A 25,615-nucleotide genomic window follows, 5' to 3' on the forward strand; every position below is an offset into this window, starting at 1 on the left:
GTTGATGTGCCTCAATTAGAGGCAGTTTATGTAGACGACTTTTGGTCCCAACAAGATGGCGCTACATAATGTATGGCTAACGATATAATCAATTTATTGAAAAAACTTTTCGGAGAGCGCATTTTCTCGTGTCGTGGGCCAGCAGTAGCGATCACTGGTCCGAAATCATATTTAACCCTGCTTTGTAAGTCGATTCGACTAACAGTCATCGTGGTTTTCAAATAACAGCAATATAACGATGCCCGTCCATTGTTAAAACACACTTGGCTTTATAATAAAGCTAAATTCTTGGACAAAAGACTAAATTATATGTGTTTTATTTCTTCTTGAAAACCTTAAGTCTAAAAAACACCTTCCATATCTCAATTCAAGTGTTCATTACACATTCGACCATAAAATTAGAACTTTTATTAACTAATCAATTAACTGTTTTGCACAAATAAATTCCGTTTGGTACTTCACAAAAGTGAGCTCTAATTTTTCACTGATGCAAGTAAGTGCGAATTAATTTATTTTTATTTATTTTGAGGCCTTTTTGCCGCTATTTATTAAGTGTTTGAGCAAATGTTTTCAAGTGCTCCAGATTTTTGATTTAAAAATAATATTTATTATACATTTTTTTTTTATTTTAAGGGAACTTGCGAAAAGTTCTGGATAAAGAAAAGCGCTAAGGGATAATGCAAATACAACAATGTTATGCTTCATATATTTAGTGCTTAGAAAAATAATGAAGAGAAGTAAACAAGTTGGTCGTGTGCCTTGTTATAATATAAATATATAATTTATGTAAGGGTTTATTTTATAATACGGCAATATTTTCATTCGCACATCATAAAACACCAATCAGTTGTTTATTGCGGAGAGTAATAAAACAATTGTATCAATTTTGCAATCTCTTTCAATATGTGTGCTAAAAGTCATATCGTGTATTGCCATCTGTTTCTAAAATTATTGAAGAAATATACATAATATAAAGAATTTATCAGCAAAGTCAATTGGGTTCATAAAATGATTAAAACGACGCAGAAAAAAAAAACTGTTGAAAATGTACTTAAAAGCTGTTTAAACTCGCCACCTACATGAAGTGTAAACAAGTAAAAGCATTAACTTCGGCTGTACCGAAGCTTCATAGCTATGTTTTCGTACCCTGCCAAGGGTTTGCATCCAACAAAAAATGTGTTAAAAGCTCTTTCTAGACTACATAGACACGTTGTTTAATAAAAAAAATATAAAATTCCAGTAATTAGTAGACTTAAGGAGGTAAAAAAACATTTTCTGGAGTTGTTTGTCTTGATTTGATTGTTCAGTTTGTGCCGCAGCTAGGCGCTAAAGTAGTTAGTCCGATTTCAACGGTTCCAACAAATGCGCAGCTTCTTTGAGAGAACAAGACGTGTGCAAAATCTCAGATTGATTTATCGAAACCTGAAAGAACAATTCGCGTATACGTATACAAACGGATATGGAGAAGTTGACACAGCTCGCCATGCTCATCATTTATACATGCTCATATTTATATACATAAATTTATATACATACATAAATTAAAGATAAGATTGAAATTCGCGAAAACTCATGCAAATTGGTCCGGTCCAGATGGTGAAAAAAAGTGGCGCAGTATCTTGTGGAGCAACGAAACAAAAATTAATTTGTTCGAAAATGATGCCAGAGGGAATGTTCGCCGTCCGAAAGCCAAATAATTGCATTCACGTTTTACAAAAAAGACCGCTAAACATGGTGGCGGCAACATAGTGCTCTGAGGCTGCTTTTTGTGGTATGATGTAGGACCAATACATCGTGTTTCAGACACCATGAATAGGTTCCAATACACGATGCTGCCACATGCTGAGGAAAATATGCTACTAATATGGAAATTTCAGCAGAATAATGATCCTAAGCATACTACGAGCTTTGTAAAAGATTGGTTCCAGCACAATGGTGTGAGTTCTCTTAAATGGCCAAGTCAATCCCCCGACTTGAATCCAATTGAAAACCTTTCGGAGAAGTTATGTAAATCGATGGATTGTGAAGCAACCGTTCCAAAATAAGGATCAGTTATGGCATTTTGTTGAAAAATCCTGTTATGAGTTTCCAATTGATACGTGCCGCAAACTTCGTTATGCCAAAACGAATCCTAAAGGTAATTGAAAATAATAGCGAATATGCTGCATACTGATGAAAGAAGTAACTAAAAATCATATAGGAGACAGAAAACTCAAACTAATACATTTTATCATTCTTAGATAGTTGATGTACTTATTATTTTGATCAGCCATTTTTTCAGTCTATTAATTATTTGCTGGAGATTTAAGTCCCTTTTTCAACTATTATTACTAATATCTTTTTTTTTTGTGTTATTGAAGTCATATATGAAATGAAATGTGCTATGCTTTCTCTTTAATCATGAATAAAAGCGAATTTATTAGCCTTTGAATGCTGCACCGGCGTATTTACTTAATATTTTTACCATGTGTGTATATGTACATATGTATTTTAAAGTGTGTCCGACGTTTACGACGACGATGATAGGGCAAAGAAATATGAAGCGAAGACAATTTTTTGGGAGTATAACCAATAGGAATAGGTAAAAAATATCTAACTAGATATATGTCAAGCTCTCTATTAGATGCTTTCGAAATACCCTAGTATTATTTAGCAATTCTTGTTAGCATAAACTTCATTTATGGTTTTACATAAGCCATAAGAAAATGTAGGAGTAATAGTCATTTCAGCATATCCTAGTACGCAATATATACTGAAAGTATGTATATTATTTTTATCAGCCACAATGAAATGTTTTTATCTGTCAACAAAACAAAAATATTTTTTTCGCACATATTTTAAACCTAATAAAAAAAACTACAGGTATAATTACCTATTTCTATGCCAAAACAACTGTAGAAATATTTACCAAACATTCACGCAACATATAGCTAGTAAACAAATAAACATACTTATGCGTGACGGGTTTTAATTCTACATAATAGTAATCGGCACATATGTACATATATGCTTTTTTGACACTCAAAACACATAAAAGTTGAATTTGCGAAAAAAACCTTTTGAGGGTCAAAAAGATGTTATTGGGTTGCCAAAAAAGCAGTAGAATCCGACTAGAAGTTTGTGCAAACCCAAAACTAAGTTTTGTTTTTTAATTTAACTCATGTGTTTTGTACTGTCCAGGTGAGATGTTCATCACGGATATAAATAATTGAAAAAAATTCCATTACAAGCAATTATTTCAATCACTTTACTTTTCATTACACTTCACATTCGATTTATCAGTGTGACATAAATCAGTTGATTCCAGTTATGAGTAAGCATACGAATTATATTGACCGTGATATTACTGCGGTGCTTTGCATAGAATAGTATAAGATCGTTTGTCAATCATTATCATGTTGACATATCTATCACTGATCAGCTGACTGTTATTAGAACATATGTTGTTGCTAGCAGAAAACTATACTCAAGTGGCCACGCGTAAGAGCTAAAGACAAAATTTCAACGAAATCTAAGATTAGTTGATATTTTGATGAAAATATGATCCACTCGTGGTAATCTGCCAGATCTCTCGCTGATCAGCTGACTCTCATGACGTAATGTGCCACTTATAGGAAGTGCAAGCAAAGCCGTAGTCACCACGCGTGTAAAAAATAATTACTTATTTAAATAAGGGAATGAAAGATACCATTGATTAGATAAATTAGTTGCACAACAAATATATGAAACACGTGTAGTCAAGCGTGTTTTTGGAATAACCAAATTAGATTGGATATGATGAAATAGTTGTTATACATATGTATAAATGGAACATCCGCTTATATATTTATTTAGGGACTAATAATAAGAACATTTTTAAAATTTGTTTGACAACATTATATCGTTTATCCAGGTTAAAATAGGTACATAAAATTGCTTATAGAGCTGCTTATTTATTTAAACTTGAAACGGAAGAAGAAACGTCGAAGACTCTATAAAGTACGCTCGCATACACAATATATGTAAATGCTCAGTTTGGCGAGCTCTGTGGATTTGGCCTTGTCTGTCATGTCTGGCTGTGTATACGCGAACCAGATCCTCAGTTTTGGAGATATCGATCCGAAACTTTTCACACTTCCTTCTTTCTCGAATTAGTTGCTCATTTCTCAGAACCGCCGTTATCGTAACACTATAAAATAAACCTATCATACAAATTGACCGATCAAAATCAAGTTCTTATATTTGTGAAGAGTATTCTAGATTCAGTGTCGCCCAAGTTAACGTTAAGTTAAGTTTTTCTTGTTTTAATATTCAACAGCGAAAATAAAATAATTTTTTATTAGTTTTACCCTATTAAAACTATATGATTATGGTACTTAAATGTTAACATTGCCACACGATATCAGTTTACTCATAAAAATTACTTCCTTCTTTCAACATCAAATAGAAAAAATATGCAATTGTTTTGAAAAAAAAACAAGAAAAAACGTTAACTTCGGCGGCACCGAAGTTAATATACCCTTCACAGGTGCATTTCTGTTAGTAACTATGTGTTCAGTTTGTATGGAAGCTATGTGCTATAGTAATCCGATCTGAACAATTTTTTCGGAGATTACAATGTTGCCTTAGAAAATAATCTATACCAAATTTGGTGAAGATACATTGTTTAATGTGAAAGTTTTCCATACAAGAACTTGATTCCGATCGTTCAGTTTATATGGCAGCTATATGTTATAGTGGTCCGATATCGGCCGTTCCGACAAATGAACAGCTTCTTGAAGAGAAAATGACGTTTGCAAAATTTCAAAAGGATATCTTAAAAACTGAGGAACTAGTTCGTATATATACAGACGGTCGGACGGACGGACAGGCAGACAGACGGACATGGTTAAATCGACTCAGCTCAACATACTGATCATTTATATGTATACTTTATAGGATCTCCGACCCTTCTTTCTGGGTGTTACAAACATAGTGACAAACTTAATATACCCTGTTCAGGGTATAAAAATATATTATATAACAAACAGTAGTGTTTTCAGCAGACATACTACATTTATCCTACATATATACAAGTATGTATGTATATGGTCATTTTAATTTAAATTTTTTTCTTTCATTTGTCCGGCCACATGATCTAACACAAGATCGCTCAAACGCTTCGATCCATATCTGGATAGGAATTTACTGTTACCGAGTGCGTCTGCTGCTGACAGTGACACTATTTTCAGTTATTGCTGTCGTCATAACTGCTCTAATGCCATTTTTGTCACAATAATGAAACACTTTTGTATAGAGGCACAAGTTGTGTGATTTTATTTGCGATATTTGCACTGTTCATGCGGCGATTTCAAGTATGCCGTTATATATTCGGTTTGTTTTTATAATTATCATTGCGCTTGTATTGGTAGAATTTTATAAATGTTGTTGTATTTTTATTATTAAATGCCTTCATTGATACTTTTGAGTGCTCACTCGATAATGCGCGTAGCAATGGGTCTGAGGGGCGTATGAGTGCTCAAGTTTGTTTTTGTTATTATTTTTTATTTCATTTATTCTATATTATTTTTGGGCCCTTTGTAGCTTTGAGCGGGTAAGCAGGCGTGTTAAAGTTGGTTTAGCTGTCTGTCATGCGAAAAGGTTTATCAAGTGGACAGTGTAAGGCGGCAAGAAATGGCTTGATAAGCACAGTCGCAGGACGGTAAATGGGTTAACGGTTGAAATATTGATAAGAACGTGCAGCATCGGAGTGCTTCGTTTTGTGCATAATGGGTGGCTATTTATATATACATATAATTGAGAGAAAATATTTGTTTTTACGATATATAAATTTTTTTTTTTAATAATACTTTTCCATTTCTATGCAAGATTGAAGGTTTTGTGGTAAAATTTTAGTAATTTTTGGGTGTGTTTTTGTATGCAAAGAATTCTTAAGAGGTTATATGGGTTTGCGGGTTTAAACAAATCGAATTTTTTTTACTCTCTTATTAATTATTCTCTAGAATATTGTCCTAAATTTTCAAGATGATTTGAGTAATATTTTCGGTGATACAGCCTTGAGAACTTGTGCACTCGAGGCTAACTAAGCTAAATGCGCTGTCTTTAAAGGCGTTCTTCTCGAAACTGTGTTTTTGAAATCAGTTGGCAAGATTTCTCTAGAGCTACTCAACCAATCTCTTGAAGTTTTACACTGATCTTTGAGCTAAATTTTTTAAAGATTTGGACGAAGGCTTTTTTACGATTACAATTATTTGAAAAAAAAATGTCGGAAAATTTTCACTGAAACTTTAATTTTTTTATAAAAATGTCTGCCAAAAATTCAATTTTCGGTTTTTGTTTCTGCGTCCAAGTTCTAAGTTAAGGTTTCAACTAAAACACGTATTTTTTAACTTAAGCTGATCCTGCAAGGAGTAATCCTGCCAACGCGGGCGCATCTTTTTCCGAGGGGTCACCGAAAATGGCCGAGTTTAATATTTATTTTTGTTCAAAAACTTCAAAATTTTTTTGTTAATAGTGTATTTTTGTAACAATAGAAAGTTCTAATAAAATATTTCTTTTTTATATTCGAATTTTTTTTAAATCTGTATTTTATCGAGGAAACCCATGTAACCCCTTAATATTTATCCGTTAATAAAATAAAGTCAAACTGGGACTCCACATTCTAAAAAAAATTGAAATACAAATTTTCGGAGCTTTCGAAAAGCGTGAAGGGCTCTCAAAAGCCACTAAAAATTTTGATTAGAAATTTTAAAATTTTAAATTACTTGACTTAGAAAAACAGGATATTTTTAAAATGTCACTTCATAAAAATTACTTCACTATTAAAATAAATAAATAAAAATAAATTTACAAAATTATTTTAAGGACATTTTTTTATATTCTTACTTAATCCTTTTTGTTCACCTTGTAAAAGCTAAGGAGCCAAGCATATACTCCAGCAAGACATTTCATATATTTACGACTGCTATCAACATCTGCGCTTTATTTACTTTACATTTGTTTCTGAAACCTTCTATCACTGCGCTTACAAGCAATGCTTGATAAGCTGGTGACTAAGTAATATTCAAAAGAACGGTGAGCTCATCGCCCGACACAGCTGAACGGCTATTTAACATGTGCACCCATTCGATTAAGCAGATAATTAGTTCTTGATGCGCTCCAATGTGCATTGCGCATTTGTTGTTGCACTTTCTTATCAATCAGCTCACTTATAGACGACTATGAGTCGACAAAGGTTGTGTCCGTTGCAGGAAATAGTAAACGGGTTGTCGGCTTAATGACACCATTTTCGTTTATCATTTATTAATATGGATGCACGTGCTCCTCGAATCAATTGCATTTCAATTTGTTGCCTATAAGTCAAATAACTTTATTGTGATTACACATATATACTTGTACTTTGGGGAGACATACTTAATACAATGTGTACTTAGTTGGATCTTGCCACCGTATTTATTTTACATATTGCACATTCACATTTATCAATTATCAAAAGCTTCACTGAGCTCACGGATTGATGCCTGACAATCAGTTATTGATAAGAATATTCTAATATTGATGTTTACAAAAACCCAAGTTTGTTTTTCAGACGGAAGTTGCAATCATCCGATTTATTTGTGTGTTTTTTTTAAAGCTCATGAGCGTCAACTTATAAGATTGCGAGTCTTTCATTTGTCACAATCGTTATCTCTAGTACTTTTATCACATTGTAGCTGCTGACTTTTTTGTGAACCTAAATTGTGCTACCATCGGTTCAACAACGAGTAGCGAATCGAACAAGCAACTGGTATATACTAAATAGCCACTAATAATTCCTTTAAGGTATGCCACCTTATAATCAAAAATTGCCCAAATCCAACTAAAACTGTTCCAAGCTCCTAGGTACCGAATATGTGGACCCCAGTATCTATACTTGACAATGGAAATTCAGACAGAATCCTTTCCTGTTAATACTAACTTCTATATATGAAAAATGAGTTGAATCGGGTCAATACTTCCCTGAGCCGCCATTTACCTAATATAAATATTTTCGAACTTCCGCGTGAATTTCTACTGCATATATCGGTCAATATTTGAGTTATCTCAATGAAAATTACGGAGCGTGTTTTATTCATAACAGTGTATCTTTGTGCCTAAAACAGATAAAATTGGGTGAAAACTTGACCTCATCCCATATAACTAATATCAGAATTTTCAAACGTACGGCTGATTATACCCCGTATGATTGGTGCTTGTATGGGATGTACCTTAAGGGGTTTCATAATAGGTTTCAAAAAATCGAATTTTTTCGAGTAATAGTTTCGGAGATACAGCCTTGAGAACTTGTTCGCGCGAAGCTAGCTTGGCAAAGTGCGCCGTTTTTTCTCGAAACTGTATTTTTGAAGTCGGTTGGGAAGTTTTCTCGAGAACCACTCAACCCATTTTCATAAAATTTTACACAGGCCTTTCAAATAAAATTCTTAAAGACTTGGACGAAGAATTTTTTTTTCGATTACAACTATTTGAGACAAAAAAATGTATATAGTATATCTAAAATTGCTTGGATTCCAATCCTCTGGTTGACGTTTTACAACTTAAGGTATTTTCTGGCTTTGATTCCTGCAAGTTGCAAGAGTATAAAATATTCTGTTGCACCCGAACTCAGTCCTTCCTTACTTTCTTATTTTCTTAAAAATGCTTTTGAAACACCCTGTATCTTCTTTGTAATTTTTACAAACATGTTTCCATATATACGCAAGCAAGGCTGATTGCAATACATAACTACTTACAAGCTCATGCCGCTTATCACGGACACGTGAGTAAAACGTTATTATTTTTATATGCATACATAGGTCAAATATATATACATACATATGTATACATACATATATACATGCATTTGTGTATTCTTACACTGTACACATGTACTCGTATGTACATATTATGCAATCGATTTATCAACGGAAAATTACTAATCTAAAATAAATATCAGCGCTATGCATTTTCAAGTATGAATTTATTACAAACTTGCACTTTTCCAATACACACGCATTCAATATTATTTATTTATTCTGCTCGGCCAAACAAATATTTCCTATCCCTCTATATTTACTATTTCGAAGTGGATTTCTACATTCTTCGAGCATTGCTCTGGCATTGATAAGCTTTCGAAATGAATATATTGCGTTGTGATGGGTGAAACGCTATTTGAAGGTAGAAACTTACTGAGGGTCAATTCGGAAAAGTTACCTAATAAATAAGTTAATATTTCCGTTTTAGAAAGAAATCGATTTGTAGGGAAAATGAGATGTGATTTAATTGACGTTTTCAACAATTTCTTAAATTTCAGTCAATGAGCTGTTTTTGGTTGCACCGAAGCTAAAATACACTTCACAAATAAAAGAGCTTACCATACAGGTGGTTTTGAACGTTCAGTTTTGGTAGCTATATGCTTTAGTGCACCCATGTCGGCGGTTACGGTTCAATATAGAACATTATAGGATCTCCGACGTTTTCTGGGTATTACAAACTCTTTGGCAAAATGAATACACCCTGTTCAGGGTATAAAAAAAACGCAAAAACCGCGGATAGTATAGTATAGCTTGAATGCAAATATACTGTTTCTAATCGAAAATCGATTGAAATCGGTAACCGTTTAAAGAAATTTGTATATAGTGTAAAAGTCAATTAAAAATCCATCAATTTGCTAATCAGTTAAAGGTGTCAGCAATGAAAAGCAAATATAATTTTATTATCGTTATTGCTATAATAAATCAATTATTGGTTTATAAAGATAAATTTTGTCAAATTTAACGGTAGATTGAAAGAAGTGTGGCATTACAGATTATAAGAGCATAATTTTTGCTTCATAACCAAGCAATTTCATAATTTTTAACTGTAATTTAATTAGCATTTTTTTTATTTGTTAATAATTTTTTTTTTATAATTTTATTCAATAATTTTTTTGTTTTTTTTTTAAATTAAATTTTTATTTATAAAAAACTATAATTTTTAAAATTTTAATCCATTTTATTTTAACTATTATTTTATTTATAAAAGTGTTTTAAGTTAAAATTTTTGAATATATATTTTTTTAATTTTTAAATTTTTTTAATTAATTTTATTTTAATTATATACATATTTTATTTATAAAAACACGTAATTTTTAAATTTAAAGTCTGTTAGATAATTTATTTTCTTTAATTGTTTTTTAATTATAAAAGTGTTTTAAATTAAAATTTTTTGAATATTTTTTTAATTATTAAAATTTTTTTAATTTTATTTTAGTTATACATATATTTTATTTATAAAAATACGTAATTTTTTAAATTTAAAATCTTTAAAATAATTTATTTTCTTTAATTTGGTTTTATTTTTTCAATTTTATTTTAATTGTATTTTAAATTTATAAAAAGTGTTTTTTTAATTAAACAATTTTGAAATTATTTTTTTTTGTTTTTATTATTTATTCATTTTACTTAATTTTAGTTGTTTTTATTTACAAAAAAGGGCAATTTATTTAAATTTAAAATCTTTTAAATATTTTTTTTTAATATTTTATTTAATTTTATTTTTCATTACAAAAGTGTAATTTTTCGAAATTTAAAATCTTGTAAATATTTTTTTTTTAATATTTAATTTAATTTTTTATTACAAAAAAGTGTAATTTTTCCAAATTTAAAATCTTGTAAATATTTTTTTGTATTTTTCAAATTTTTTATTTATGTATTTTAAGTATATTTTTTTTGCAAAAAAAATTTTATTTTTTTTAATTTAAAATCTTTTCAGTATTTTTTGTAAATTTTTTTAATTGAATATTATGTATTTTATTTATATTTTTTATTTATTAAAAGTGTAAGTTTGGTAAATTAAATATTTTTAAATTTATTTAATTTTCTTCAATTTCATTATTTATTTCGATTAATATTATTTTTTTCTATTTTTTTGTTTTTGTTTATTATATTTTTAAGAAGAAATCTTAGTTTCGTGAAAATACGCCGTCGGATACATTGTAAAAATATGCTTATTAATTTTATAATCAGCACCCAAGTAGCCATTTACATACGCTAATTTACACAAAGTGTTAGCAGACATGTAAGTTCATTAGTATTTCCATAAGTACTCAACAACAAAAGTTTAAGACCATAAAAATGTAAAACGAACAACAAAGAAATAAAATCACAAATACACATACATATATGAAAATGTTGGTAGAATGTTACCAGCTCCTAACGCAATTATGCCTCGTAAAATATTAATCACGAAACACTGTGCACAAAAAGTAAACGATCAGCTGAGAGTTTTTCAGTAATCACGTGTTGAGCGCATGGCACACGTTTGTTGCTTGTTTGTTCATTTTATTGCCATTGGAAAAATACAATGCAAACGGCTTGTATGACGCTCACACACATACACAGCTGAATTTATTAATGCGTTTGCTTAACCATACAAAATTAGAGGTGCAGGATGGCCTCAGCTGTGCGGTTGACTGTTCCATTGTCTGGACGGACGGATGGATGCACATCAGCGACGAAAGCTAAACAAATCGATGTGATAGTAGAAGCAAAAGAAAAGACATTAAAAAGTAATAATAGCCTGAGTTTTGTGTCTCTTATGGATATGCTTGAGGGACGATCAAACAACTAAGCCAAAATGCAACGAAAAACTGGATGTTTGTTGCGGCTTGCACACCTGCCTTGATTTGTGCATTGTTGGACAGGTAACAAAGGAGGATTTTTTTCTTTACAAATATGCTGCTTCGGATATATGAAGCTATATCAATTTTATTTTTAAAAGTAAATAGTTTTATGCGGACATTTGGAGGATTATACATGTTTTAAGCTGCTTCCAAACAAATGGGTAGATAAAGTAGATAGGCATACATTATGGAAAGAAACAAGAAGCAAGAAGAGAAACACATTTTGTCACACAACTGCTGGCGCTCTTGAACTAAGCCAATTGCCATGCATAATATCAGTTTTGATATAATGGCTACCTAGCGTCTTACTCTTGATGCTGTAATATAATATACAACGGGGGGTTTTAATGAACCTGAAAGGCTTATAGCAGAATCAGCGAATTCCGCCTCCTCACTTCTTCAGTTTCCGGCCGTAGCGAGTAAAATGTGTCAAAAGTTGAGCCCGTAGAAATCAGTCAACTTTTTTTGTTTTCATTTGAACAATGTTGCCATTGCTCAATACGCATATATAGTTTTGTACACAGCTAAGTGGCAATCCTGCGTTGTGAGCGAGCAATCAGCTGACACGTTTCTGCGGGAAAAATCCAAATACCGTGGAAATCTACGGTATCCTACGGCAGAGCTGATCATTTACATTGCGCACTCATAAGACAGGTTGTATCAGCTGATTCGGGCTGCGGTTTTGCGGAATTCGCTGATTCTGCTATTACGGAATATCTAGCGATGAAAATACCATCTGTCCACAGAAGAACTAGGGTATTCGATTTTTTTTTTTAAATTTTAAAACAGTTTTTTTAATATAATTGATTAAAAACTAGAATGTAGAGAAATTTATATTTCTTATCCTCTTATCAATAATGTTAAGAAAGCTAAGACAACTTGGTCAGAATTTTTAAGAACTTTTAGAAGTATTTTACGATTATGTGCTTAGCTATTTCGATAGCTAAAAATTAAGTAGAGAAGTATATTAATAATTTGTGTTCCTCGAGATCAAAAATTCGACTATGTGATTGTCCAGATGAAGATCCTTTTAGTTGAAAAGGTTAATCCATTAAGAGGTTCAGAAACTTCAAACTTAGTGGATAATGTGTAAAATTATTCGAAAAAGCATTATTTGGCATTTAGTTTTTGAGGATTATCTTTTTCAAATGCTGATCGCTGCTACGTCTCTGACTCCAATTTTCAATGACTTGTTCGCACATTTCGACTGGTAACTGGCGAATGACATGCGTGATGTTATGCTCCAAGGGCTGAATCGAAACGGGATTGTCCACATAGACTTTAAATGGAATGGGCCACAACGCTAAAAAAAATTTGACTCGGAAATCCAAAGAGCAGAGTCGGTAATTCAAGCAACCATGGCTCGGTTTCGCACCACGTTACTCTAGTGGATAACGAGCATCCCCAGACACAGTGCGGACCGAAGACGCCAATGTTGCTGTGGAGAAGAGTATCGAGGGAGATCCCGCTCATCCGCTATCGCGTGCAACAATTGGAGATGTGTCAATCCACAAGGTTTGGGGGTTACAAAACGCAACTTGTGCAAAAATTGTAGCGAAAGACCATAAATGCATCTGAAAAGAGATGGCCAACGATCCCGATTTTCACAAACAAAATTTTACAGTGATGAAGTTTACTTTTGGTTGCATGGGTACTTTAATAAGCAATATTGTCGCTTTGGGAGAGATGATAATCCATTCTTGAGACGCCGCTACATTCTCAAAAATTCACTGTTTTCTATCCTATATGGACAAAAGGAGTCATTGGTCCATATTTCTACACAAATGAAGTCGAACATAATGTTACAGTTAATGGGGAACGCCACAGAGCCATATGAATTGGAAGATATTGATGACGATTGATTCAACACGACGGCGCTACATGCCATACAGTCAAAGAAACTATAAATTTTTTGAAGGAAACTTTTGGTAAGCGCATTTTCTCGCATGGTAGGCCAGTGGTTTCGTCTGCAAGGTCGTGCAATTTAACACGGCTGTGCTCTTTTTTGTAGTGCGGATAAGCTCCACACAGTTAACGACTTGAAAGAGAATATTTGGCGCTTTATTGCTGACATACGACCTCTATGTTGTTTGTTGAAAAATTAGTAAAAAATTTGGTCTCTCGCCTGTAATTAATTCGAGCCAGCCGCAGTGGCCACTTGACCGTAAACATGTTTAAAACATAATGCCAAACACTTATTTTTAGAAGAAAGCTAACTGCTGGACCATAACATTAAATTATATGCATTTTAATTCTGCTTGAAAACCGCTTGTCAAAAAAGGAACCCCTTTAGTATAATAGAAAAATATAAGAAAAGTGAGGTTAAATAAATTTAAAATTACACAAAATGGAAGTTATCAGTATTAATTAAAAAAAATTTCACTCGAAATAAGAAATTATATAACTTCTATTCTATAAGGCAGGTAAATAGTTAATTGGTTTCAATATATCCATCGTTATTGATACCAGAGTAACAACACAATTGTGAAATAGGTTTCTAGAAAACAGGCGAATTTTACATTAATTAATGCTGAGTCATAAAATATATCGAAAATCGATTTGTAATAATCATAATCATATTAAATCTATTTTAGTAAAGCCATTACGTCTCGCCAAATGACGCACGCAGCGAACCGTTGTCCTTTTATACCTTAACTACAAGCCAGATCTTACATATGAAGATACATTCATGTATGTATACCTATATTAACCTAATGTATAAACAATAATTTGTACATATACATATGTATATAGCCACTTGAGTATCCTTTTAATGACTAATATTAAATATGCATAAAAAATTGATTGAAAAGCGAAATGAATGAATTTAGTCACGCCCACATTTAACCAAGTGGAACTGTATATAGTATGTATGTATGCTTAAGTATATGCACTTGTACATATAGGATACCTAAATAAATATGGTCATAAAGAGATAAATATCGAAAGTAAAAGCGTGTCTACTCACATTAACTAAGCTGACGCCGAAGCAGGCCACCCAGCCCCAACCGCCATCGGGAGCAACCTTACGTGTTTGCTTCATATTTTACGCTGGAACTGTGTTGTGTTGTTATTGTTTGGCTTGAAATATTGTATATATGTATTTCTTTTCTTTTTTTATCACTTTTTTTTTGGTATTGTATTGTTTGGTTGTTTGTTCGATTGGGGGGTGGATATGTTGCTGTTGCTGCTTTGTTCCTGCTGCTGCTGCTGCTGTTGAACTTTTGATATTTTCAATTGTTGTTGTTTTCTGTTTTGTTTTATTTTAAATGCGCTTTTTATCTGCTTTTTGTTGTATTTTTTTTTTCTGTTTTGTTGGCACTGTTTGACTGCTTTGCTTTATCGGTGGGTTACTCTTTTTCACACTGCTTGTTTTGCTTCCTGCTTTCGCTTTTATCCGCGCATATTATTCTCGTGTCGTTGTGACTTTTGTTCAGCGCGCTGTTCTTTTGAAACTCAATATTCTGCTGATACTATTCTGCTGTTGCTGATATTTCTTGTTGACGCAGCAAATCGTTTGGCGATTGGAATTTTTTTGCGTTGTCGGGATTTTTGTTTTGGGCACTTTTGTTCTTGGTGGGTTAACTTAAGTTAGGTTAGGTTGTTGTTGTTGGCGGCACTAGGTGGCATAGTCTTATGATTAACATATTTGTCGGTGTATGTAAATGCCTACATACGCGTCTATATGCGTCAGAGTGGATATTCTCGTTGTATTTTTCTTATTGTTGACATTTTCTCTTTTTGGACTTCGGGCAAATATGTTGTACGTACGTTTGTTTGTATGTTTTGTTGTTAAACTAAGTGCTTGGTATAGGCGCTTATCTCATTAATTAACTGCAAAATAAACGAAAAATAAAATTATAATAAGTAAATTTCTTCAAAACAAAAAAAAAAAATGTTAATAATGATTTGTTTATGCATTCTTTGATTTTTATTAGTTGTACACTTTATTGTCGGTAATTTTCCATTCATAAGTTAGTGCTAACTCACTGTATTGCTGTAATTACTAAAAGTTCTGTTCTGACGTTTTCACGTGTTCGACAGGCGTGAATGGATTTTGCTTTTCAACTTTGTTGCCAATATTCATTTCCGGTGCGGCAAACACAGATTCACGCTGACTTTTTCAAATGTTTACTTTTTACATATGTACATATGTAAATGTGTTTATTACAGTTCGGCAGATCGAGTGTATTAATCATCATATTGTTGTTTTTTATTTATATTTTTTTCGTTTTTAAGTGTTTTTGTTTTAAATTTACATCCGATCGCATTTTAATGAGCAAACTCATGAATGTTGCAAGTATTGCTGTTTACATACATACATATTAGGGTGTTTTGTTTTTTTTAAACTATTAATTTTTTTCAATCCCGTCACAAAATTTCCTTGGAAATACCCTAAAAAAATTCTCTGAAGATTTTAGCTCTTAATATTAATATTTCTAAAATCATTAATACTTCTCGAGATATTCAGCTTTTTAAGTAAGGCTGTATGGAATTTTCATAGATTTTTTATTACATACATACATACTATGAAAATTCCATACAGCCTTCCTTAAAAAGCCGAATATCTCGAGAAGTATTAATGATAGCGATTTTGCGTTCAGATCTTTTTTGTAGCAAATAAAATTTCCTACAAGTTTGTCATGAACATTTTTTATGTAGCTCTTGTCATTTACGAGGTATATACAAAAAAATGCGAATTTCTTGGAAAAATCAGGTTAAGAGCCCCGTACTACCACGCCGGTGTGAGTTACAACTTTGTTGCACTGGGCACTTTTGTAGCGTGAACAATTCTGAGAAATATGCGTCTAAAGTCGAAGCGATGCCATAAAACACCTCTGATCTGTAGGAATTTAAAGATATAAAATCACGATTGTAGTGTATTTTCTATGGAATTTTTACAGGCCTTGGTCCAGTTCTTAATGTTAATATTAAGGGCTACAATTTTCAGGGAATTTTTTTAGGGTATTTTTAAGGAAATTTCATGACGGGTTTGAAAAAAATTAATAGTTAAAAAAACAAAAAAAATCCCATATACATACATATGTATCTATGTGCTTAAGTGGATATATTATATGTATGTTCATATAGTATACTAATAAATAGAGAGAGATTTTGATTTTGAGTAGTGGTTAGTTTGCATTTCTATTATAGTAAATATATTTGAAGAACTTCAGTCAATCTTATCAGCATAATTTTTTATTTTATTTTTTTAAATATATACAGACATATGTATGTATGTATGTATTTAAAATTTAATTAATACAAACATTTTATAAACTGACAATCTAAAGTGGTATACGGAATCTTTATATACATATGTATATTTTAATTAGGAGTAGGAAGCATTCATTACCCTTGGGCAAAAAATGTCTACCATTAGAAAGAGATTATTTCTGAATTTCATTAAGATTTCTTCTTATTGACCGATATATGCGATTTAAAGCCAACCGGAAGTTCGAAAATAGTTATGCCAGGTATATGGGGACTAATTGGATCAATATTTCCCATCCGATTTTACCCATTTTTGGCACAAGGGCATGTTGTCATCAAAAAATATTCTCACAACCTTTTAATACTAGACCTCACGGATTGACCGTTATATTGAGTAAAAACAGGGAATATGCACTAGAGTCCACATAATTGGGGCTTGGACCACCTGAAAAGTATTAGTCCGATTTCGAAAATGTTTGGGTGTAAGATGAAATATATTGAGGGACACTAGTTGTGCAATGTTTTATTCTGATAATTTTATTGATGTTTTTGTATACTGTACTATATGTGACCTGGTCTACGAAAAGGGGGCTAACGTGCGAAAACTAGTTTTCTGGGTAAAGCTGTTAAAAATAATCGTCAGTTTCTCGTTATCTCATTAATTGTTCTCCTTTTTTTGACACCTAAGCCCCCTTTTCGTAGACCAGGTCACATATATTGAAAGAATCAGATGGAATTTAAAAGTTATATGGGTTTATATGGGAAATCGGCGTGGCTGCCATTCAATTGCGCCCATTTTTACATTGTATGGTAGCAATGTGTGGATAGCCTAACCAACCTTTGGTTGTAGTAGGTAAAGTATGGTAGATCTTGAGGATCTATGTCTATGTCTCATGGTGGGCGTATGCCACGCCCATTAACCAATTTAGACATTTGTTCCTATTAAGCTCTTTCCCACCAACTCGGTGCAGAAATTGAATGCTTGTGGCTCATTTAATTAGTGAATTATCGCACTTTTAGTTGTTTTTAACAAAACCGTTATATGGGAGTGGGCGTGGTTTTTATCTGATTTTATCGATTTTTATGTACATTCGATATTCATGAAAAAAGAACCGTTTTTTTAAATTCATGAGTTTATTTTTGAATTATTTGTATTGATTTTCGCTTGATAATTTCTTAGTTTGTTGAGTTTTTCTAAAGAGCTAAGGAAGATATTTGACACAAAATTGTTGTGTTATAATTTTTTTAATTACGTTTTTGGTATTTTATTTAATTTATATTTTGTATCTATTAATTTTTTACGTTTGTCTTATTTTTTAATTTTAGTTGTTTTTTTAATTAAATTAATTTTATGATAATTGATTTTGTAACATTTAATTTAATATATTTTATTTTTTTTATTTCATTCACTTTAATTTTTTTTTTAATTTTTTTAATTTTATTTTATTTGTTTTTATTTTTATTTTTTTTTTTATTTTAATGAAATTATATTTATGACAATTTATTTTACATAATTTAATTTTATTTATTTTTATTTTATTTTTTTATTTAACTTTTTTATTCTGTTCTGTCTCCTATTTATTTATTTGTATTTCTGATTTTTTAAATTCCTAGTATTGTATTTTCCCCCTTCAAAAATAGAATAAATCATTTCACTTTGTGCTACTTTAATTTTATTTAAAGACCTAATCAGCAATTCATTTATGACGTCAGCAGCCCACATTAGCACCTACACTCACATGCATGTCCACACACAATTACATGCCCGCACTTACACCTACAAGACGGCAATATTTTTTATGCATTTTTGCTTTTGCACTTTTAGCTGGTTTTGCCGGGTGAATTTCCATTCAGCACACTGCGTGAATAAAGAAAAAATGTAATAAGAACCAAGAAAAGAAGAAGAGTAGGTAGATAGGTAGCCAAGCAACAGCAGAAACGCCGTGGATAAAATAAATGTGCAACGCAAAGCAAAAATTTTGTAAAATACTGGAAACACCAAGAATTGAAAAACAAAGGCTCTTACACTCGGGTTTCAACTCAGCGTTGTTGGTTGTTGGGCATTTGTAAATTACAATTTTGAATATTCAATGAGCTCGCGACTCAAATTACAATAAACATTCAGAGTGGATTGGAAATGTTTGTTGGCCTTGATTTTATGGTTTTGAAGTGTTGATGTCAATATTTTTTGACGTTTATGTAAAGCGAGAACTCGTATTTATGTATGTAAATACATATGTATGTACATATGTAGCTATACATTTTTGTAAATATGTACATATGTATATAAATATGTTTTCATGTTTATACCCTCAACAATGTATGCATATTTATACTCTGTACGTTGAAACATCGAACTGCTTAAAATTATTTGCGTATATAACTGATCAACGAGACGAGATGAGTCTATTAAGCCATGTCCGTCTGTGTGTTTGTTTGCAGATATAGATCTGAAATTTTTCACACTTATTTTTCTTGACAAGAAGCTATTTATTTGCCAGATCTGCCGATATCGGAACACTTTAGCTTATAGCTGCCATACAAATTCTTCCATCAAAATCAAGTCTTTGTATGGAAAATTTTTTTATTTGACAAGATATCTTCATGCAATTTGGCACGAATTATTGTGCAAGGCAACACTACAAGCTCCGAAGAAATTGTTCGGATCGGTTCACTCTAGCGTATATGTAGCTGTCATACAAACTCAACGATCAAAGTCAAGATAAATAACTTTTTTTTTTATTATTTTATGTTCTAAGAAAAGCATCGGCGTAGCCGAAATCAACACTTTTTCTTGTTTATTATACACTTTTTTTTTGCTGAGCTGTCTGTTGGAGGTGCTTGTCTCACTTTACAAAATTTCTTTGTGTCTGCCGTTGATTGAATCTTCTGCTCGCTTGCTCAACTTCTTGCTACAAATACCTGTATATGTATATTTTTTATGTAATCATAAATACATAGTAAATGAGTATGTGTTAGTTGAGATTATTGTTGCAGCATTTGGTTTTCTTTATATTTTTCAATTTATACGCTTGACTTTCAAAAGCTATTAAGAGCTATAACACAATTGTTTTACTCTCGCAGTCGCATTTTATTATTTGTAGAGTTAGAATTATATGTTTCTTTTATCTATTAATTAGATTTTGCCTTTCGCAAATAGTAAATAAAAACATCAACTAATCGCACAAAGCACATTTTTTACCGCACCATTTCAGCGTTCCAACCGATTGCCTGCTTTTCGCTGCACACATAGTATGAATTTGTATGAGTACGGGTGTGTGTATGTGTGTTTGCTTGCTCAGCTGACTGTAAGCCCAGTTCTGTGTATTGCTCCACATATGTACATATAGTTATGTATAGATATGTATGTGTGTATATAATGCACTGCACAGGCGTTCTTGCATTCACTTAACACTCTTGTTGTTGCTTTGTGTACCTTAGCGTTTGATTTGCCAAACAAGACTAAAACCATGCACTAACGCTGCAGCTGCTGTTACTATCGCTGCTAAACTGCTGTACACGCACACGCAGGCATACATATATGTACGTGTATGGACATGTCCGTATGTGTGCCTGCAGTAGTGGGGCTAATATTGTTGGTACATAGATATTGATAGTTGTGGTAATGGTGATCTTTGGATCGTCAATGTGCGCGGCAAGAGTTGAAGATGGGCTAACGGGAACCACACGCTTGACTTAATAGCCGGCAACAAAGCAAGCACACAAAACTTGTATTGAAATAAACAAAACTGTCCCAGAGAGCGCTCAAGTGATGGAGAGTGAGCGTGCAGGTGCACTGCTGGCACATTCTCCACATGCGTAGAGTAAGCGCAACACACACATACACACATATAATGCACTGCTGCACTGTATCACACATATGTATATGTATGTATGTATGTCTATTTATGCTTGGCCTTTGTTGCCATCGTCAAGGTGGCCGCAGTTAGGGGGGCGGGCGTGAGTGCGCTTGTCAGCAGCTTGTAGTTGGAGAGCGCTTATGTTGCAGCGCTCATGGCTCACAGCTGATGCGCCGCCGTCATCACCAATCGTTCACGTTTACGGCACGTTTGTTTTTGCTTTTGCTTCTGTTGTGGTATGTTTTTTTTGTTGTCTATTACTTTATGCGGCGGCGTTCAAAGTGCGCCGTCATGGTTGCATGCTTTGTTGTTATTTATGCTTTTTCCGGTATTACTGCCGCGCTGCGCTGCCACAATGAATTTCTCGATAAAAAATTGAGGAAAAATGCTACTGCAACTACTAATTGGTGCTAGACAAAGTCACGTGCTGCTGGTTAAGCGCCGAAAGACATGTGTACGAGCATAGCTATACATTATTACTTACATACATATGTATGTATGTACATATGTATATATAAATTTTCTTCTAAGAAATACCAAACATAGTCGCTAGTGGGCATGCGCTCTTGCAGTCGCTGACTTTTGCTTTGATTTTGTTTTTTTTTATTGTTTGGTACATGAAAATAAGGAAATGTCTATTAAATAAAAAGTAAACAAGCCGAAATTACGACAATTTCGCATGCTCAAAAATATACAGCCATACACACTTGCATATACATATATTTGTGTGTGTGTTCAGGTTGGAAAAGTAAACAAGTACAAAAACTTGGAATCACCGCGTAGCGAGGCTAGCCGCTTGCCTGTTTCGCAATTTTCCTTTCACATTGCGCTGATTTCGTAGCCCATTTTTGAATACGCTCGTCGCTAGTTGGTTTTTCATTTTCACACGACTTTTCGTTGGCATTGTGAAATTTTGCATTGTATTCTTGATATTACTTAGACATTTGCGTACTTGCAGAGATTTTGTTTTTATTTTTTTTTAGTTTTTTGTGTTTTGTTTTTCTGAAAATATTTTTTTGTTGTTTTTTCTTTGTTTTGTTTTATATAATTTGGTTACAAATTGTTTTGAAATTCTGCTGTATTTTTATTTTAAATATTTATGAGCAAACTATATTGTAGTTAAATTTTTATTTTACTGTTTTTGTATATATTACATTATTATTAAAATTTTATATATATTTTTTAAAGTAATTGTAAATTAATTGAAAGCGAAGATCGTAAAAACGCTTGGCGGTACAAATGTCATCCGAAAGCTAGTTATGATCTATAAAATTGGCATTCACAGCAATTTTCATAAAAATATTTCTCTTCTTCAAAAATGTCCGGAAAGAAATTGAAAATTTGCATTAGTATTTTTTATTTATTTACTATTTTTATTTGTTATCTTTTTATTTTTAAATTTGTTTTAATGAATTGTTGATACATTTTATTTTTTGTGTTCTAAAAATTGTTTATGAATATTTTTTTATTAATTTTTTGGTTATTAAATTTTTGTATACATTTTATTTTTTGTTTTTTACATAAATTTTTAATAAAAAACAATTTTTTCAGAAGTGCCCGAATAGGAAATTTTTTATATATTCTCTCTAATTAATTAATTATTTGTTATATTATTTTTTATACAGCTCTTAAATTTTTCATAAAAATATATTTTTTAAGAAAAAATGAAATAGGAAATTAGTATTTTTATAGTTTTTTTAATTAATGAATTTCTCTTAATTTGTTTTTTATAAATTTTTTTATCGAATTTTTCATAAAAAATAATTTTTTCAGAAGTGTTGCAAATAGAAAATTAAAAATTTTATAATTTTTTAATAATTAATTATAGTTATTTAATTTTTATAAATTTTTCTATATAAATTTTTCAAAAAAATATTTGTTTTCAGCAGTGTTTAAACAAGAAATGAAAACTTTTATGAATATTTTTTATTAATCTATTATTTTTATTTTAATTGTTTTTTTTATGTTTCTTTTTATTGTTTTTATAGTTATGTTTTTTTTTTTAATTTATGTAATGTAATTTATTTTTGGTAAAATATTAAGTAGATTTCAAAATTGTGCTTTATTTTTATTTACACAAAATTTTCGAATTATTTTTTCTTTGCGCTAAATTAAGAAAAAAATTCTCACATACAGTTAGTGAGCCTCTCGGAAAATTTAAGACTGTTTTTATATGCACTTAACATTGCATAAGTCAAACATTTTTTTTTATATTTAATTATTGTGTATATATTTTTAAAACTAATTTCGGCTGGAGAAAATAATTTTTTTTATCAAATAGAATTTTAAATTATTTTTTATTAATTTGATTTAAAATATTATTTATTTATTTTTGCTACTTTTGCGTGTTAACTAAAATATATTAGATTTTTTTACAGCATTTTTTTTTTAAGTTTTAGTAAAGTTTCCTTTGGTTTTAAATTTTTAATCGATTTTAGTTTTTTTCCTGACAAATAGTTGGCGTTTAGTAAATTATAATGGGCACTCACACTCAAATAAGTGTTTTTGCTATATTCTTTATCCAATAACCAATTATTGAATATTAAACCAATTTATTTTTTTATCTGTAAATTTTTTTTTTATTAATTATTAAGAACTTTCATTTTCATCAAATTTCAAAATTTTATAATTAAAAAATAATGGCCAATAATTTTTAATATTCCTCAACCTTCCTAAAATTTTGTCGCTGCCTTTTCTTTGTCTGCGAATTTTCGTAATTAAATACTTTTAGTTAAAGTAAATCACCTTCAAATGGACACCTTCTTAATTCTTTCAAAACTTTCTCGGCACTTTACATTTATCAGCACTAATATTGAGTAATTTTTACCTATTTAATAGTGATTATTTTTCCCCAAGTTTTTGCTTTTCCTTTTTAAGAATTTTAATTTTGTTGGTCGCGTTTTTGCGTTGGAGCCACGAGAACGACGCGAAGTTACGGCGACGTTTAAAGTCGAACTGAACTGAACTCAAGCGAACTAAAATGGAAATTAACATTGAAACTCACGAAATTCACTCGCTGTTACCTCCGATTGTTAACTGCGCTGCGCTGAGCAATACTGAGCTCCGCTGACATTTTCATTGTCGTTGGCGTCATGCTCAGCTGTCTGCTCTGATATGCGTGTGTGTGTGTCTGTATATCTGTGAGAGTGTTTGTATGCCTGTGTTACTGCAGCTCTACCAAATATGTAACAGAAGTGAGTTCTTAACCCTAACATGACGTTTTTATATTTATGGGATCCATTTGGTGTAAGAGAGACAGAAATAATGTGGAAAATTTAATATTTTATTGAAGTGAAGTTTTAAAATATATTTATTTTTGAAATTGTATGGGTATTATTCTAAAATACAAGTATAAACAATTTATCAGCTTTCAATTATTTATTTACAAGTGCATTCTTGCACTTTTTGCTTTAGAAAGTTGTCTTTTCGTAGTTTTCGACAATTTATATGCTGCAAAAAATTTTAATTTTATTTTGATTAAACTTGTTCACATCAGATAAATTTTTAAAATTCAAATTAAATTCTTTTAGCGACTGCTCCTGTGTTAATTTTTTTTGGGCGAACATTTTAAACTGTTCTTTTTTTAAATTTCTTCTTCTAAAAATTATTTCTGTATTTTTGTTTATTATAATATAGAGCGTCATTTTAAAGCGCATTTTCTAGTGGTACTGTCAAACCTATCAAAGTGAACTCTTTTCTTAAAAGAATAATGCTTAGCATATTTCATCAAAATATTTCGAAGAGATTTACAGCAGAAAAATGCTAAAAAATTGAAAAAAAAATTATTTCCAAAACTCGCATTCTGTACGAAAAATTTCACTTTTCTGACTAAACCGTCATTTAAATAAGCAATATTGCCTTAATTCGTTTGGATCAAGGATACGTCGCTTCCAGAAAAAGTTACTACCTTGTCTAGTTTCCAAGACGGTGGGATTATTAGTCTAGACTTTTTAAAATTGAGTATTGTGCTAATGTTACCAATTGTTAGACAGTTCTACCAGTAAGTTTTTCGGGTTTCCAAATCAATTTCAATAAACAACAAGCACGGAGGAACTTTGAAAAACCGAAAATTTGTAATTAACCGATTATATTTGCTAATAAGTTAGCTGAAAAACGAAATTTGGAATGTTTTTGACAATTTAAGGATAATTGTTATATACCAGTTATACATATGTACATATATTAGTTATGTATATACCTTTAAAAACCACACACTTTATTTACAGCCAAAAGCCATCTACAAGATTTTTCTAGTATTAAAAAATATTAGGAATTTAGTAACTACAAAATCAAATATTATCAAATCAATTCCATTATAAATTTTTTACAAAAAGTCGATTACTTACCGGTGCCATCACCCAAACAAGACCGCAAGCATTTAGCCAGACAACAAAGAGCGCAACACACAAGTGTGGCTGAGAGCGCGTCGTTCTTTGTATACCATATGTCTGTGCACCGAATGCACATAAACAGATCAAAATTTGATTTATGACATTGAAAATAGCAAATAGACGTCGGCAGCGATAACACAAGTAGCGGAGGAGGCGCAGAGTTAACGCAATTACAGTTTGCAGGTAGCGGAAAATATTCACTTGTACTTTCTTTCTGCAAAAGCAACAAATTCCACCGCCGCACAGCAAATACCACACACACATCCACAAATATATTTACCTGTTTAATACACAGGCAAACATGCGTTGTGTACTTTGACTTAGTCGGCGCTCACCTAACAGCACATGGCGTCTGGCAGAGCACAGCTGGTGGTGAAACCAGTTTTTAATCCCATGAAACCAGTGCAAACAAACATTGCAGAGAGTGCGTGTTGAGAGCGCGATTGAGTGGCTGAGAGAGAGAACAACGCAACGAACTTGTCGAAAATATTTGC

General features: G+C 31.6%; 1 protein-coding gene and 1 long non-coding RNA gene across 2 annotated transcripts in view; both read right to left on the reverse strand.

The window, feature by feature from the left end:
- LOC120773882 overlaps window positions 1-14,901 on the reverse strand; it is a 49,168-nt gene extending 34,267 nt beyond the window's left edge. The window contains exon 1 of the mRNA XM_040103052.1: window positions 14,625-14,901. Within this exon, the coding sequence (XP_039958986.1) occupies window positions 14,625-14,699 (75 nt within the window). The 5' untranslated portion in view covers window positions 14,700-14,901. The remainder of the gene's footprint in view (window positions 1-14,624) is intronic.
- Window positions 14,902-14,942: 41 nt separating this feature from the next.
- Window positions 14,943-23,695, reverse strand: LOC120773884. Its single transcript, XR_005705197.1, has 2 exons — window positions 23,558-23,695; window positions 14,943-15,490 (listed from the first exon to the last, which is right to left on the reverse strand). It is a non-coding gene; the product is annotated as an uncharacterized LOC120773884 (long non-coding RNA).
- Window positions 23,696-25,615: the final 1,920 nt, after the last annotated feature.

Source organism: Bactrocera tryoni, chromosome 4 (assembly GCF_016617805.1).
Source record: "Bactrocera tryoni isolate S06 chromosome 4, CSIRO_BtryS06_freeze2, whole genome shotgun sequence".
In the NCBI taxonomy this organism is placed as follows: Eukaryota; Metazoa; Arthropoda; class Insecta; order Diptera; family Tephritidae; genus Bactrocera; species Bactrocera tryoni.